This window comes from Castanea sativa, chromosome 1 (genome assembly GCF_040712315.1).
Source record: "Castanea sativa cultivar Marrone di Chiusa Pesio chromosome 1, ASM4071231v1".
Taxonomy (NCBI): Eukaryota; Viridiplantae; Streptophyta; class Magnoliopsida; order Fagales; family Fagaceae; genus Castanea; species Castanea sativa.
Window position 1 is genome coordinate 52,327,046 of NC_134013.1, and position 18,435 is coordinate 52,345,480.

At 35.1% G+C, this 18,435-nt stretch overlaps 1 protein-coding gene and 1 pseudogene across 3 annotated transcripts; one reads left to right on the forward strand and one right to left on the reverse strand.

Annotated features, from left to right (window-relative positions):
- Positions 1 to 1,537: 1,537 nt before the first annotated feature.
- On the reverse strand, positions 1,538 to 4,343 carry LOC142629425 (zinc finger BED domain-containing protein RICESLEEPER 2-like; annotated as a pseudogene).
- A 3,572-nt stretch (positions 4,344 to 7,915) lies between these two features.
- LOC142613049 (senescence-associated protein AAF, chloroplastic) lies at positions 7,916 to 15,985 on the forward strand. 3 transcript variants are annotated; one of them, XM_075785236.1, is made up of 13 exons: positions 7,916 to 8,088; positions 10,230 to 10,623; positions 11,931 to 12,083; positions 12,423 to 12,496; positions 12,797 to 12,873; positions 12,980 to 13,051; positions 14,189 to 14,257; positions 14,456 to 14,502; positions 14,611 to 14,740; positions 14,828 to 14,896; positions 14,997 to 15,100; positions 15,495 to 15,570; positions 15,652 to 15,985. In XM_075785236.1, exons 2-13 carry the CDS (start codon positions 10,292 to 10,294, stop codon positions 15,823 to 15,825), a joined length of 1,377 nt encoding a protein of 458 aa, XP_075641351.1. In that variant the 5' UTR covers positions 7,916 to 8,088; positions 10,230 to 10,291; the 3' UTR covers positions 15,826 to 15,985. The 3 variants fall into 3 exon arrangements, with proteins under 3 accessions (XP_075641351.1, XP_075641365.1, XP_075641358.1); XM_075785250.1 differs by lacking the exons at positions 15,495 to 15,570; positions 15,652 to 15,985 and adding an exon at positions 15,196 to 15,376; XM_075785243.1 differs by lacking the exon at positions 11,931 to 12,083 and having other exon boundaries at positions 7,949 to 8,088.
- The last annotated feature ends 2,450 nt before the right edge of the window (positions 15,986 to 18,435 follow it).

Sequence of the window (18,435 nt, forward strand, 5' to 3'; positions counted from 1 at the left end):
AAGGTTGCAGAAACTTCTCCAAGTATTCATGTGTTCTCTTTATGATAATAGCTCTAAAAATATTCTTATATACCCTTGGGAAGCCTAGTGCATGAATCCTAAGTGGGCCAAGTCATTATGGTTTGAAACTGAAAATTTTGTTTTAGTTTTCCCACAGCTCAATCGGTCGAGTGGAGTTGAGTTAGGAGTCGAGTTTGATTAAAGCTTGATCGATCGTGAGGAGTCTAGCTAGGAGTTAAGACAGCAAAACTCTATGATCTTGAGCAGTTTTCTTATGTCTTCAAAATCATTCTTTAACACTAATATAAACACTAAAAACTAAAGACTCAATTAAATCAGAATTACCATTGAGTTTTATGAGTTTTGATGATTTTTGTTTGAGAAAGAAAGGAAGAATGAGGAGAAAAGGGAGTTGTGTGATCTGAATGTTTTTTTTTTTCCTTCATGAGATTGAGAATTGAGGATGTATGGAGAAGGAATGAGGGAGTGAGATAGGAGAGGGAGAATAAAGAGGAGAAGAAGAGAAATGATTTGTAACCATTGAGGAAATGAAGAGGTAGGAGAAGAGATTACAAACAACTAAATGGTCATCTCCATCCTCTCACTTTTCTTATTATCCTCCTTCATTCTCTCTATTTTCTTCTTCTGCTCATATTCAACCTTGTCATGCCCATCTCATTCAGTGTCCTCATAGTTATCTTCCAAATCTTCATCTCGAACAACATTTTTCTTTCCTTTTCCCTTTTCCAGCTTGGATAACCTATCCATGATACTCTTCAATATCCCTTCCATATGGGAATCATGATTACCTCTACTTTCTTCTTCGGCCATTTCTTGGATGATGTCTTGACAAGTAGTAGGAACTTGAACAATGGGAACTTTTCTCAAACTACTTGACTTGGGTGAACGAACCCACCTAAGATTGAGGATGTGTTCTTGAGATGCTTGTGGTGCTATATTGTCTGAGACGAGGACACACTTAATTAATCACATTTGTCCATAATTCATTTTGACCATAAAGGGGACTCTCGAGCCATGGCATTGGGCTAAAACACTTCTCTATAAGACTTCTGAATAGGAATGGCAACGGGTCGGGTTCGGGCCGGGTTTTTGCATACTCGGACCCGACCCGCGGGCCAAGACCCGAAACCCGGACCCGGCCCGAATAATAATCGGGTTTTTTTCTCGGGGCCCAGACCTGTCCCGCCAGGCCCTGCGGGCCCCGTTTAACTTATTGGGCCCAAATTTGGCCCAACCAAAAAAAAAATTAAAGCCCATTAAATTTTTTTCCCTAAATTCAAGCCCATTCAAGTCATTTAACATGGCCCAAATGCCAAAATTTGCCCTGTTATATGGTAGCCAAATCATTTACCTCCATTTATATCATTATATGGCACCCAAAATCATCTTATATGGCAATAAATTACTTAAAAAGCTACAAAATAAATCTCACAAGTCTAAGAAATTACAAATTGTCTTATCCTCCACAAATCAACAAATTAAAAAGACTAAGAAATTACAAATGGTTTAGAATAATTACAAACCAACAAATTAATCTAACAAGTCTAAGAAATTAAAACGGCTACTAAATTATTACAAAATGTTTAATCGTCCACAACTGTGACACAACTCCCATCCTCTTCATTAGGCTCCCCATCATCAAGAATTGTTTGAAAATCACAATCACCAGACATAGTTGAAGAACCTACAACAATAATGAATTAAAAAATGGAATAAACTTCATCAATTTGTAACAAGCAAATATAAAAATACAATTTTGATTTTATAAATAAAAATTAGACAATTACTAACCGTTGATTTCACTCCATAACTAATTCTGAGCACACATCATTGCCTCTATAGTCTTGGGATGTAGCCTACTACGGTGTGGACTTAAAAGCCTCCCACTAGTGCTAAAGGCAGATTCTGAAGCAACAGTTGTGACAGGAATGGCTAAAATATCTCTTGCAATCCTTTGTAAAGTAGGATACTTGAGACCATTACTTTTCCACCATCCCAAAATATCAAAATCTTCACTTCTCTTCAACACTCCCTCATCAATGAAATAATCAAATTCCATTCTAGCACTCCCATGTTTCTTTGAACTATTGTTCACAAACAAATCAAAACATGACATTGACCCACTCAACTTAAACTTCATTTGAGCCGCAGGGCTTGAAGCACTACTTGCAGGAATATGAGAACTTCCTTCATTATTTGCAGGGGACTCATCTAGATCTCCATACTCATCAAGCAAATCATAACAAAGATTCTTTATTTTTTCAATCTCCAAATTTGAATTATCACCATAAATGTTAGGATAATAAAACTCCAATAACTTCATCTTATATCTTGGATCTAAGATAGCAGCAATAGCCATAACAACACTAACATTAGCCCAATAAGAATTAAATTTAGCAAGCATACTTTCTGCCATTGTAGCTATCATCTCATTTGAAGATAAACTCCATTCATTCAATGCAATTTTCAACTCACACACCAAAGTAAAATACATATTAGTTGTGGGGTACTTACGACCTGAAAAAAACTCAGTCACACTATGAAACAACTCCAACTTCCCACAAATATCTTTGGCCAACTCCCAATCATGATCATATGGCAAAGAAGAATAAGATGTTTCACGTTTAGCCAAACGAGGAAAAACATCTTTATAAATCAATGCAATAGAAAGCATTAAGTAAGTTGAATTCCAACGAGTTTTACAATCTAAGACTAACTCTTTGGTGCATTGAACACGCAATTGACGTGCATTTTCTTCAAATTTTTGCCTCCTTTTTGGTGATCCAGTCCAATAAATCACACTATCACAAATCCTTTCAATACCATCACCAATAAGAGACAACCCATCTTGAACAATTAAATTCAAAATATGTGCAGCACATCTCATATGCAACATAGACCCACCCAACATGAGAGAACTAGTATCAAGCTTATTCAAGAGAAGTCTTATCATAGCATCATTAGTACTACAATTATCAACGATTATTGTGGACAACTTCCTATCAATATTCCACTCTAAAAAACAATCAACAAGGACATCAGCAAGGACATCTTTTGTGTGTGGAGAAGGAACATAAACAAACCTAAAAAAATAATAGGAATAATTATAACATAACTCAATAAACATTCTAAATGTAAATTCTTTAACATTCAATTTATAGATAAAAAAATTACCTTAAAACCCGGCTTTGCAACGTCCAAGTATGATCAATAAAATGAGCGGTAATGACCATAAACCCTCTCTTTTTGTTACTTGAAGTCCACATATCAGTTGTAATTGTCATTCTACTTCCATTCTTGTCCGTCATCTTCAAAACTTTCTCCCTCTCATTATCATAGATTTTAAGAATGTCACTCTTCAAAGTATTTCTTGTGACAAGTTTAAACAACGGTTGAAGAGAAACCACAAATTCTCTAAACCCAATGTGGTTAACTATTGAAAGGGGGTATTCATGTAGGATGACCATACGAGCAAGATTATTCCTCACTTTGCCTTGATCAAATTGATAAGCATTTAAACTCATAGTTCCATCCACCTTATTTTGTTGTTTAATTAACACTTGTTGTCGCATATCCCTTATATCTTTAAACTTCAACCGTGGACATCTTGCTAAATGATTACGTAAATGGGTTGTACCTTGGCTAGAATCACCCAAGTAAAGTTTGCTACAATGATGACATTGGGCTTTAATTTTTCCATCAACTTTCTTCCTTGTAAAATGATCCCAAACATCTAAGGTAGTCTTTCTTTTTCTAGTTGTATCCAACTCCAAGCCCTCATTTGTAGGCTCTCGCTCTCGCTCTCCCTTTCCCTCTCCCTCTCCCTCTCCCCCTTCTTGTTCCTCTAACTCTAAGTCTTCTCCTAAGTCCACCGTTGGGGATTTTGGACTCCTAATTGGTTCAAAAGTTTAGGAATTAGAATCACAACAAATATACTTAAATTTATTATGTGACATACTCATTGATTAATACGCACAAATTCATAAATACACAGATTCACAAATTCTATCAACCCAAACATAATTAAACATGATTAACTACAAATTCCAAACGCTTACTCGTTGTTTAATGGGCATAAAGGTGATGGTGATCACGAGGGTGTTGCCGAGCGACAATGGTGAGGGTGAACGTGAAAATGGTGAAGAAGGCCACATAGCTGGCAAAGGAAAACGTTCGGTTCTCAAGGGAGAGCCGCTTGGCGAGGAAGAACTAGATTTGTTTCTCAAGGGAGAGCCGCTCGGCGAGGAAGAACTAGATTTGTTTGTGTTTTCCATCTCCATTTTAGACTCTGCATTCACAACAAACACAAAATCATGTGACATGAATTACCCAAAACCCACATACCCCATATTTCAAATTCAACAAACTGTTTAACCACAAAATTCAAAATTACCAAAACCCAACATGAAAATTCCAAACCCAAAAGTATTCACTCCAGCAAATATTAAGCACTATAATATCAATTTTCATTAGATTTCTTTGTATAATTTTTTGACTAATCATCTACTATTACAATTTACTCAATAAAAATTCATAGAACGAGCCCACATATAGAACTAACATATAAAAATCCAACACAGTTGCTTATACATTGAAGAGATATTCAATTTCACAAACTGTGCAAACAAATTTAACATCCCCTTTCACTAAACATCTATTACAAAATAAAATTTCATACAATGAGCCCACATATAGACTTATCATATAAAAATTCAACACGATCGTGTATTCATTGAAGAGATATGCAATTTCAAAAACCATGCAAACAAATCAATAACTGCTCAAAACGAAGCTATGAAGCAATTGATAAGAAGAAAATGGATAACAAGTCTCTGTTTATTAGGTTTAATTAGATATGAAAAGTCAGTCTTTTGTGTTACTGAATCAATTGTTATCTCAGTTGTGCTTATTGGATGGCTGGTGCTGAAGTACAATGATTGGAGAATGTGCATGTTTGTTGAGTTGAGTGATAGGTTGTAGAATGTTCTTGTTTGTTTTCTTATTACTACAGGTCTTATGTTGCTGAAATTTAACGGAAATATACATAAAGAGTTGAAAGTTACTTCTAAATTTGGTCATGCTTCTCTTAATATAGATATTAAGCAAAACCATCATGGTGCTTTGTTGAAAGGTTTTAATAGTCCACGAACTTGATTAGAATTTTTACTTGTTAATTGTTATCAATTGATTAGAATTTTGGGTTTTAAATTTGAAGCTGGAAAAATAAAAATAAATGAGTTTTGGGACTGATTTATTTTGGTAGGGAAATTCTCTCCAGCAAAGCTGCATTTGACATACTACATACAACAACAACAAAATTTTAGTCCCAAAACTACAGTTTCGGCTATGAATCTCAACAGACTAATCAAAATCATTCACAAGTAACTAACATTAAAAAACCCAAGTTACATGGATTAAAAAAAAAAAAAAAAGGTACAAATCGAAATAGGCAAATCCATTGACAAATGAACCAATAATGTCATGTGTTTCCACAAAATTGTTTTGAGAAGCAAAACCTCGTTTAGCTCAGCTAATCAAACAAACACTAATCAAATCTCGCCTTCTTACCTAGTAATAAAAATAATCATTATTATAACTGCCAAGTCCAACCAATGTATGTGTTTATTGGTCCGTCTCAGAAAGTTGGACAAGTCAAACAAACACTAATAAAAAATACACACATACATATTATTATGGTACCTTTTGGCCGCGAGGCGAGACGGCGACGTGACGCGAGGCGAGACGGCGACGCGAGGCAAGGCGAGACGGTGAGGCGAGGCGAGACCGCGACGCCAGACGGCGAGGCGAGACGGTGACGCGAGACGAGAGCTGCGGGCTGAGGCGAGGCCGCGAGGCGAGGGGGCTGTGTGCTGAGGCTAGAGGGCGGCTGGCGAGAGGGCAGGGCTGAGTGTGAGAGAGGCGGCTGGCTATGTGTGCAGTGAGTAGAGAGTAGAGACTTAGGGTTTACAAAACAAAATCAGAAACTATATATATATAAGGGGTATTTTAGTAATTTAATATACCGGGTATTTATCCGGGTATTTATCTGGGTCGGGTTTCGAGTCGGGTCTGGATTTTTTTGATAAAACCCGGACCCGACCCGGACCTGTTTCGGGTTTTTTTTTTTTAATCCATACCCGACCCTATTCTTTATCGGACCGGGTAAAACCCGGCCCATTAGGGTCGGGCTAGACCGGGTATCCGCGGGTCGGATTTAAATTGCCATCCCTACTTCTGAAAAAAGTGGCAAGATGCTTAAAAAGTTGAGCCCTTAAGAGAAGTGAATATTCTAAGCTAACCCCTGGCCTATGATTTACTTGTAACTAAGACCTAAGTTTTGAAAGGTTGAAAGGTTTGAAACAACTTATGGGCCTAGGTCTAAAATAAATCATGACATCACTTTTTATTTTGATTGCCCCATTTGGAGATTCCCTTTAGAAGACTCCTTTTTTATTTTTTTTTTTTTTGGCTTGAAAAAAAGATTTTGACACAAAATTTTTTTTTTGTTTTAGAAGGGAAATACTTTTATTATTAAATGCTTTGTTATTATTATTCATAAGATGCAAAAAAAAAAAAAAAAATGCAAGAAAAACATGACCTGAAGTGATGCAAAGATCCACAAGGCAATGTAATGGGCTTCAACCCGTTCTTCACAGTGTGAAGACTTCCAAAATTCAAGTCCCACATGTCATTTTAACGTGGAGCTCTTGATCCTTAGAGCCTGAGGTCACCTCAGTTAAGGGTTTTTGTTAAATGTGTTATATATAATCTTTCATAGACTCAAATTCTTAAAGAAAAACTTTTAAATTCGCACATCTTGATACTGTCAAAGAAATGAGATCACGTAGAAATGTGTGTGCACGTTCAAAATCAAAAGTAGTCTGTATCTCGCTCTTCTCTTTCCTATGGATGATACGGGTGCTAGCAATGACATAGGTGAAGATATAGTTTATGATGATGATTACACCTTTGAGAAAAACATTCAACAAAAATAATATAGAACTTGGTTTTAATGATTGAACATTCATCATTGTGTACGCTTGCGTTGTTACAATAGTAGAAATGTTTGGAAACATCCTGTTGTTCTTTGTGTTGTGTTCCTTAGCTGGATTGTTATGTATATTTATGGTGTCCAAAACATATAACTTTGGAATTCGGAGTTTGCCATTTGTTTATATGTCGGTAATTTGGTACATATTGTTCTTTGTGCTGTGTTCCTTAGTTGGATTGTTATGTATATTTGTGGCCCAAGCGTATAACGTTGGAATTTAGAGTTTGCCATTTGTTTATATATTGGTAATTTGGTACTTTTGGTGGTCATTTCCTTCCTTTTATAATTAATTTGTTTTCCCAACGGTTCTTTAACATATATCATCATATGGGGGCCTTTTTTCTCTTACTAAATTAGCATCTTTCAACCCTTAATCCAATCAATGAAACCCGGACATGTATAACGATTCCTTATTAACAACCATGATATGTATTGTACCCACGCAAGGAGGAAATGATACTTGAGTCCCATGGCCATGAATATGCATATCAAATAATGTTCTCCAAGGTGTCTAAGGAAGGATAGCATGTAATTGATGTAGGCGTGACCTTACTCATGGTGAGGTCCAAAAAGTCCACTTCCCAAACAGATTATCGGACCTTTATCCATAATGGATAGGCTTTTCTGTCGTTTAGCAAAAGAACCGAGCAAGGCCATAAAATTTTTTAATCAATAAAACAATAATCCCATAGACATAGTGACGCCGACATCATAATTGCAAGACACGCGGCAAAAGTAAGCAGGGCAAACCTTGAACTGCAGAGGAGGTCGCATGTACCAAATTCTTTGTCCCTGTTTAGTAGTGTTGGCCTTTAAGGGGCCACAAGCTTCAATTGTGGTTGCAATTTCCCTTCATAAATTTCTTGGCCCTGCATGGCCCAATTTGCTTCTCTCTCTCTCTCTCTCTCTCTAAAACTCACTCTACATATTCACCAGCTTTCCTTAATCCTTGTACTTCTACTTCTCTCTTTCTCTCTCTCTCTCTCTCTCTGGGAACTAAGTGCTATTTTCAACAGGTTAGTTTACTCATTAGTCTCATGGTCGTGCTTTTTCTTGCTTTCTGAACTGACTTTATTTTTTTAATTGCCTTATGCTGTTATTCTACACTTTTTCCTTAATGGGTATTCTTTATTTAAGCTGTAATTAGTGAGATTGAGTTGCAAAAGTTTTCCTTGTGTGGCACAACTCTGATGCTTGTAGGTTTTGTTTGTACTAACCTTTTCCATACGAGGTATTTTTGAATTAATGATGCATGTTTCAGTATTGGAATCCCTTAAAATACACTTTGTGAGTAACCACTGTTTGTAAATTTTCATCAGTGTGATTAGTTTCATGAATAATAAATGTCAGTTGCTTGAAGAAAAGACTTCCTATGCTGAAGCCTAGGGACAATTTTGTAACCATGTTGCTAGTATGAGATTTATATGGAGGCATGATTTCTTCTTGAATCAAGCTTTGAGTGTTGACACACTTCCAATTAGTGCTCCTATTTTTGGATGATATTGCTTACAATAATTGTGAGTAACTCAATACCTCTCAAAAGTGCCCGATTACAAATATGTTTGCTTTTCTAAAATTGGTGGATAATCTTACCTGTATCTGGTATTTCGTACTAGGATTGCTTTAGACTTTACTAACAATTTTATCATGCTATACATCTGAATATAACAGAAACATGGAAAGATAAAATATCTTCATTTAATTGAGATAGTGGAAATTATTAGGATAATGGCTAAATGATAAAATTTAGAGAAATGTTATGTCCACAATATTTTCACAACAAATCCTATGTGGCAGGTTGTTACGAGTTGTCATTGGTGGGGTAGAAAAGTAATTTTAGTGATAGGTTCAAATTAGAACCAATAACAACTAACCACCTATGATTTGTTGTGAAAATATTGTGGACGTAACACCTTTCTAAAATTTAACTTAATCTTTTGGGATAAGTGATAGTTTATCATGGTATTTGAGCATGTGGTCATGAGTTCAAAACCTGCCTCTACTCTAGCTTCCATTTAAGACGTTAAAAATACTACTTGTTGGGAACCACTTATTAAGGGGAGCCTAAGTGCACATGTGAGGGAAAGTATTAGAATAATAATTTTACTGATAAAATTCACAATTTTCTGACAGTTTAAGCTTTTGGAAAAAGTGGTAGTTTATCAACAATGATGAGCTTCATAGCTCAAGAATTTTCCAATGAAATAATTTATCACTATTTAGGTTGATTTGAAGCTTGAAAAATCTTAGAATAAGAAATCAAAGGACTTCTCCCTCACAGTGTTGGATCTTGAAATACACGAGGAAGTGCTAATGTTTTGATAGATGATCTTTGTCTAATTGACTATTTGGCCATAGAATAGATAGAAATAGCACGTCTTTTTTCTTCATTTTCTTGCACATTCCGTGTGAGTATGATAATGTGAGCCAAGCTTTGATGTTATTTGTTATGGTATTAACTTCAACATATGTAAGTGTCACAAGAGACTTTTGGGCTGTGATTATGGCCATGACATGAGTTTCATGTTTTAATACAGCCTCAAAATGGCAAGATACTTTGTGGAAGAATTACATCAATGTATTATATGAGATACGTCTTAGATGCAAGACAGATTCCCTTGATTAATTATTACGTTTAGAGGCTCAAAGTACTTTTCCAAAAGTTAAAATGGCTTAAATTTGATGCAATTGTAAATTTTATGAGTGCATAGGTGCCTTGAGAGACTTGTAAGGGATATTTATAGGGATATCTGGGGAAAAAAAAAAAAGTGTCCTCCTTTGGAAAGTAATAACTTGATGGTCACCAAGGTCATACATAGTGCTATGTTTGCAGCTTCTCCAAATAAATTGTTTTTCAATCATTGGTCAAGATTTATAATGCTTTGATTACGTGGTTGTTAACCCCACCCCCCACCCCAAATTCTTTTCTAGTTTCTCTCCCCTTTTGCTTTAGTTGTCATGTTCTATTTTCAATATAAGCATAAATGGTAATGGCAAGGTATTTTGTAAATGTTTTTGTATGATTGCAGTTTTTTTTCTTCCAATACACCTTTTGTCATGTTATAAAATTTGTAGTTGTTCATTTTCCACAAAATACTTAAAAAAACTTATAGAACATATGACACAGCCTGATGATATGATTTTGGTTTTACTCAAGATTTGAGCTTCTGTAAGGGAAATGGTGTTTAAGGTCTGTTCGTTGCTGTCTTGATTCTTCCGATGGCAATTAATGCAAGCAAGGTTTCAAGTGGTCCTGTGGTGACTGATAGGACAAATGTCTCTAGATTCACTGGATCTGCATCTTCTTTTGCCATGTCACCACAACACAAATTGCAACTTACAAGTCAAGGAATTGAAATTAGACAATCAAGCCCTGGGCGTCTCTTGAAAGCAAGCTCAAGCTTTTCTGGTGAGGGTTTGTGGGGCATATGCCGAAAACCTTTTAGTTTCATTTCTCGGGGTTCTTCTCTGTTACGTCGGTCAAGAAAAACACATAATACTGAAGCAAAAGAATGTGTTACAACTTATGGTGATTGTGAAGATGTAACTAGGTAAGAATGATTAAGTATTAATGATCAACTACCATTTTATTGATATAGTTTTATACTTTAATTTGATTGTTTTTTTTTAACTTGCCATGATGCATGTATTCTTAAGTTTCTGGAAAGGATTTACTATGACATGTATATTTTACAAGGGCGTTGTTTTTTTTCCATCTCTGCAAGGCAGCAAGGTGTTGGGAATGGCTACCTAACATCTAGATATGGGAGATGGCTGTATCTGTCACTATATTAATAATTGAAGGTGTTGAAATAGATATAATTGAATGTGGATGGGATATATAATGATGAACTTTTAACTATAAAATAGTTACTTTTATGAAAAGGATACATGTTTCAAGATTAATCCTTATGCTAATATCCAATGTATTAGACATGCATCATGTTTGTCATCTCAGCATATTTCCAAACACCCATAGGGATTAGTTGTTAGTTTGAGGGCTGTTGCACTGAAGCATATGCCCTTCGTTTAGCATGCAAGTGTCACAATCTACAGACCGTCTTCTATGGCTAACTAGTTAAAACATACATGTAAGTTGGACATTATGATATGTATATGTCTAGATAATTAGAATTAATTTCCATAAACTTGTAGCTTTGCTTTGCATTAAGCATGTGATATTTCCTGGTCTCTATTGGGCCAATAATGCTAGGAATTAGATAAGGCTTCATCAACATATTAGCATGGTTATAAAAGGACTAATTAAAGATGAATGTGTCATCATATCTCTGGGGTAGAAAATCTCGCCACATTTACAAATGAAATGAAATTATTATAAAAGCTAACATAGCATTGGTTTATGTGTTCCATCCCGGAAGGCCAAAATCTCAAAATTACTTGAGCACTTGTGTAACAGGAGTGGAAAATATGGAATATAGTTTCTGTATGGCTATTATAGATCTACTCTACTTTTTTCTCCCTTGGAAATCTATGTGTACTCATATATGTTTGGTGAAGCCTTTCTTCACTTATCTAAAGTACAGCTTTTTCTTCCCTTTACATATTTTCACCTACAAAGTAAGGTTATTCTCCACTATGTTCAGCAATATCTATTTTCCAGTTCTATATACTTTAGTTACAATGGCTATTGTTCTTTTGTAAACACTTCATTTGTAACTAGAAAATGAAATTGTATTCAGGAAAAAAAAAAACAACAACAACTAGACAAGCCCTTATGCTTATTTGCCAAATGATTGTGCAATTTCATGCTTCCTGATGTTGACTTGTTGAGCTTTTAAGTTAGTTGATGCTTTCATTTTATTTTATCTATATATCTAAAAATCCTGTTGTAAAGCAGTGCACAAATTGGAGATGAAGAAGATGAGCATCAAGCTATGCCTGAGAGGACTACTCACTCCAATCTGGGCTTAGCCGAAGCTTGTAAATATGTCTACAATGATGCTAAGTTTGTAAATGAAAGGGCTCGTAATGACATTTTCTTGCTTTCTCGGTAATCTTCAGTACTATGTAGGCCTGATTATTAAGAGCTTGCAATGATGATCATGAATACCATGCATTGTGGATGTAAGATCATAGAAATTTGGTGAACTAGATAACTCTTTTTTTCCTTTTCTTTTTTTAAATTACATGCAATGAATTCTTGGGTTCAAACTAGGCTAATTGGTAAAGCCTTAGGGCATCTAATAAAATCAGTGGAACATGGCACAGTGGTTCTGTTTGGTTGGGTTTAAATATTAGTTATTGGTATTTGCTTGGCTATACATGGCCTTTAAAGTATTTTGATTTTATGTAAACGCATTATTGCTAATGATTTTCCACTTAATGTCAGTGGCATAATGAGGTTGGATGCCCGTGCACGTCAAGATTTAGCTATTCTTGAGTCAGAGTTTCTTAAGCTAAATGGTAAAACTTTTTCCTCCCTCTCCAGCTTAAGAGCTGTCCAATTGCTAAATATATGTTGATTGGGCAATAATGAAATAATCCAAAGTTGTACTGCAAAACAAGTAGAATGAGCTTATTTTATAGCATAAAAGTCTTTATCTTGAGTGTATAGAATCAAATTCACAAAATTTCAGGTATCTATTTCCCACAACCTACAGTGGAATTGATTTTGTTTTTCCTTGGTGCCCAAACATGTTATTACTAATTTGTTGTGTTTTATCAAATTTAAGGTTTTCCTCATGCTGACCTTATGCTTTGTAGCCCGGGCAAGAGAGGATACTGAGAAAATTGACCGTGATATGAAAAAAAGGGCTAAACACCTGCATCATATTGCCACTGTATGTATGGCCAAATTCTTCAATATTGGTTCACTTGGGGATGAAGACACGAATTTGATATTGCCTATGTGGCTGATATTTCAATGATCTTTGTATCCTCTTGCAGATATTGACAGACAAAGCCCAGTCTAGATTGAAAAGAGCTGCTGACAAGCATTGGAGTGATGGAGCACTAGAGGTGCCATTACTATTTTAATTATCTTGTAATTCTTGTATGTCTGCATAATTCTAAATCTGTTAAGTTGTACAGGACCCTTACGATTTTATTTCTATCAAAACATTAGGGGGTTCAAATGTTGCAATTGAAAGTTTTGGATTAAACTGTGATAGGACCAAAACCCAAGGAGATAAATTGTAATTTCCCCTAAATTTTATTATTAAGGAAGAGGTTGGACCTTGGTGTGATAGCAAGTGCTATCCTAGAAATTTTATAATAATTATTGTGAAATAATAGGAATTTGAATTAGTTTAATACTTCCATACATGGTAAAGATTGGATTATTCTAATTGGCTGCCTAGATAGGGTAAAATTAAGTAATGTTGCATATAGAATAAATAGCATTAGAAATGAAATTCATATTACATATGGAAGTAAATGTATTAAAAGTTCATGCTTCTGTTTGGATTTTTTTTTTAAGTGTGAATATGTGGGGTGTTAAAATCTGACGTGTACAACATGGGTATGCTCTGCCTTTAGAAGTAGAGTAATGCTACAATTACAACAATTGAGTTGGCAAGATTTTATGGTTCTTATCTAGACCAACCGTTGACATCATTTTTTTACCTACCATTAACAACTTGCCACCTTGGCAGTTGTGAAATTTTTTGTACCAAGAGTTATTGTTAGAAGCACCCATACAACACAAGAAAGAGGCAACTAGGTTGGTAACATGGGAAATGTGCCATGGAATTAGAGAAGTTGGCAACAGATTATAGAAATGATACAATTTGCAACATAATGAGCGGAGCCTAATTAAAAGGGAGACATGGTTTGCATGAAATGCTAAAAGTGAAAAACAGAGGAAACAACTAGGTCTAGATGAGAAGGGCAATGGGAAGGGGATATGATCAAAAAATTATTCCTGATGTTACACATGGGGTTGTGCTTTGATGCACATAGAATGCTTGCAAATATGTGTTTAATGTGTTTGAATATTACTGTTGTGAGTAAAATATAACAGTACTTTATTTGGACTTTGTTGTTTGACTAAATTTCTTAGCTTCCTCCATCCCCACTTCCAAAATAAAAAACTGTCACAAGTAAATACATGTTGCATGTAAGTCATATTTATGTCACCATTTGACTCGTTTTCAGGCTGATTTGCGACTTGCTGACTTCCGTGCAAAACAACGCGCAATGGAAGATGCACTAATGGCTTTGGAGGTCAACTGTTCTATTCTTTGATGCTGATTATGAATGGGATAATTTATAGGATGATCTCTTCTTCATAGTTTTCATGCGTCATGTGGAGATTTGCTTGATACTAATCTTTATCGTATCTTTTTTACTTTGAATAATATTATGGACATTCTTATTTTTGCTTCTAAGATGATATTTCATTCCTGTTTTGTGAATATGCAGTTAATAAAAAATATCCATGACATGATGGTGAGCAAGATGTACAAATTGTAAGTTTTTTCCCCCCAGTTATTATTATCTACCCCTCACCTCATCCCCTGCAGGAGGTGATAAATTAAACAGCCTTGAAACCCTAATTTCTAATGTGTTCAATCCAGTCCTCTGCGACGGTCAAAAGGATCTCTATCAGGCAACAACATGATGGGGCGTATAATGCTTGAAAAGAATGGGAAAACTCTTGATTTCTTCCCTGGAGAAGTGTCAACTGATCGTATTGCTGCTATTCAGGTTTCTTTTTTATGGCTTGTAACACTTTTAACCATCAATTGCATCAGAAATTATGACTTTTGTGTGGTTTCGTTTCATAATGTGCAGGAAGCTTACTGGAGTATGGCATCTGTACTGTCTGAAGCTGATGGGATTGACTATACTGATCCCGAAGAGGTTCAAATTTCCTTGTATTCATGCTCCTGATCTGAGGGACCATTAGTATTATTATGGTTTCAGTATCTGTTTATTGACTGCTATTTACTATCTGGAGCAGCTTGAGCTGTTGATTGCAACTCTTATAGATCTCGATGCAATGGATGGTAAAAGTAGCGTCTCGCTATTGGCAGAGTGTTCAAGTTCTCCTGATGTCAATACTAGGTGAGCTAATTGTGCATAGCTTCTTATATTTATTGTAATATTACAGCCCATCCTGTTAAAGCTTCTTGTAAGCATGAACATTATTCTGCACATAGATCAGCAGCATTGAGCGGCCGCTTTTGCTGCACTTGAACAGTATTTTTGTCATCCCATTATGATAATCGCAATGGCTGCAAAGTAGCAGTACTTAGGTAGGCACAAGTTTATTAGCCACATTGGTCAGTGGTATCATGTTTGACAAAATTCTGAAGGAAGTTTCCGTTATATAGCAATATAACACCAAGATGGAAACCTGAAAGTATTCTGGTAAAAATTTACTTTCATAATTGAGATATTATTAGTGTACCTTACTTTGTGAGTAATTTATTCTTCCTTGTTATTTTCTATGGTATAGAAAAGCCGTAGCCAACGCATTGGCAGCAGCCCCATCCATGTGGACTCTTGGAAATGCAGGCATGGGAGCCTTACAGGTAGTTGATTCTGAAGTATCATAGTAATACTTTTGTACACTTATTGGCAGAAACTGATGTTTCTGGTTCCCCTCTCTTTAGAGATTGGCGGAAGATAGTAACCCAGCAATTGCTATTGCGGCATCCAAAGCTATCTATGAACTGAAGAAACAATGGGAGATAAATGAAGGAGACAGCTGGAGGTTTATGATGAACCAGGAGACCATGGAGGAAGTAGATAGTCAAAGAGCAGATGATGATCCAGATACACATTGAAGTACTTTTATTTTAAACTACTGACTATAGATATTTACATGAAGGTCTCAGTAGTAGGTTAAACCCTCTGATCATTAGAAAGTGATCAGTGCTGATGTAAAGGAAAATGCTGTTATATTATAAATTAGCTTATTTTTCAATTTAATCTCCAATTTGGCAATTTCCCTTGCTTCTAAGTATATGGATATTATTTCTTCCCTTTAATCTTTATAGATTTTACTGGTGGCATCGATGCACCAGGACTGGAGTGGAAAGGCTCTTACTCATCCACTATACATGGCTTGGAGCTTTTATATGTATACAATAACATGAATCACGACAACTGCTACTTGGATGAATGATGAGACTATGGTCCTCATGCACATTAGAGGGGGCAACTTATAGAATTGCATGTGGTTAAGATGGCTAGTCTTGCAAGACATTTTGTTTTCCCTCTTGGTTTAGACACTGGAATTTTGCACATTTAACGTCCCACCTGAAGTAATTATCCTTTTAAGGTTTTGCCTCCCATCTGAAGTAATCATCTTTTTAAGGTTTTGCCTTTTTGCCGAGTTGTGTTATGCACATCAAAGCATACTAGGGAACAATGACAAAGTAATGTTTGACAGAAGTGTGATTAGTGATTACATAACTCACAGGTCTCCTTTTCAAAGGTCCATCCAACCGAGCATTTGGATTTGATCTAATTTCTCTGTGCCATGACCTTTTTCACTGATGCTTTTATATTAAAACCTGCAAAATTGTCTGCTAAAGTGCCTCAATTTCTTCCACTAATATATATGTATATAATTATCACAAATTTTGCATACAGTGGGGACAAGACCACCAACTTACCTGACTAGTGTATGAATGGGTCCATGAAATAAGCTACATTTTCCATATTGTTAGGCCGAGTGCCTCTGTAATGCATGAATACACCGCCTACTTGAATTCCAATATGGGCTGAGTGATTGCAGCATTGGAATTGAGCAACCCCATCAACATCATTTGGTCCCACAACATCGTGGGCTCCATCTCGTGTGGCAAGATGGTCATTATTTTGGGCCCACAAATCACCTAAGATCCCCTAAAATCAAAAAATGGTTAAGTAAAATTCTTTATAAAAATTATAAAGAAATGAACAAATAAATAAAAGAGATCACCTTTCATTTTAGATTAAAATGGATTGAGTATGTAGAGAGCTCAAAAGTCAGAGTCACATATGTCCTAGGTTTAGTACATTCATGGCTGTGTCACTAGATAGTGAGTTTCCATGAGCTGTATGGTCAATGTATGCCTATACATGTGTATATAAAATAAAATTTGTGTCTCATATATTACGAATATAACATTTTTTTTATATAAAATTTCAACTTATAACGTTCGCTTCTAATAATTGCTCTTTTTATCATCAGACCAAAACACCAATTGGTTTTGTTTTAATTGAAAGTTTATTATCAAGTTCTAAGAAATTTAAAAATACTACTTTGATAAAAAATAAAAAATAAAATTCTGAATTTTTTTTATATTAATTTTATATCATAATGTTTTACCATAAATTTTATTTTTAAATTTCATAATAAAAGTTTGGCCTTATAGTAGTGCTTGTGTTATGGGGCTTAATGTTAGTATTACACATTGTGCACTAGAGGGTTCACCAAACCGCAAAAACTGTACCAAAACTATCCGTGAAATAGCATAACTACATTGCACCGCAAATAACAATGCATTGCATCACACCGCAAGTAACAATAAACCACACCGCACCGCACCTTGGTACCGTCCGTGAAATAGCATAACTACACTGCACCACAAATAACAATGCACTGCATCACTCCGCAAGTAACAATGTACCACACCGCACTGCACCATGCAGTGCCGTTTGCGGTTTTATAATAAGAAAACTGCACAAACCTCACTGCACCCTCTCTATATATTAATATAATTATTTTATTTTTAATATTAAATATATTATTAATAGTTTAATAAGCCTAGTTTTTAAAAAATATAATAATAATAATTTGATAACCCTAGCAAGTGTTGACTAAGAAAGCCAGTCTAAAATAAAGAAAAACGAGCTCAATAGTTTAAAACTTGGCCCAAAATAAAGGGAAAAATTAATTTTCGATTGGGTAAGAAAAGCCCAAAATTTGAAAAATATATCGACTTCAAACCATTTAAACCGGATCTTATACACTACACCACACATGTGACTGCAAAAATGAGGTGTAGTGTATTAATGGTTTTGGCTAATTTCTAAACCGCATTGCACCGCACATGTGACCATAAAAATAAAATGTGGTGCAGTTATGGTTTTAGCTAAACCGCATCGCAAAGTGCGGTGCTAAAATTGGCTCAAAACCACACTGCACCTCTTGTGGTACATTATAAATATATTTGATAAGAATTTGATTACTAAAATATTCAATAATTTTTTATTTAAAAAATCAATATTTATTATTAATTATTTTATAATCTATTATATATAATATATTCTAATTTTGGTAACGTGCATTCTCCACGTAGCATAAATTATTTTCTATTATATATATATATATTTTGGATCTATTTTATTTTTCAATTTCAATTAACTTTTTATCATTTATATTATTATCTATTTTAAATTTATAC

Coding starts and splice junctions, on each gene's coding strand:
- LOC142613049 (XM_075785236.1), top strand. CDS start 10,292: ATGGCAATTAATGCAAGCAAGGTTTCAAGTGGTCCTGTGGTGACTGAT. Junction 13,052..14,188: donor GGAGTGATGGAGCACTAGAG/GTGCCATTACTA, acceptor ACTCGTTTTCAG/GCTGATTTGCGACTTGCTGA. Junction 14,258..14,455: donor ATGCACTAATGGCTTTGGAG/GTCAACTGTTCT, acceptor GTGAATATGCAG/TTAATAAAAAATATCCATGA.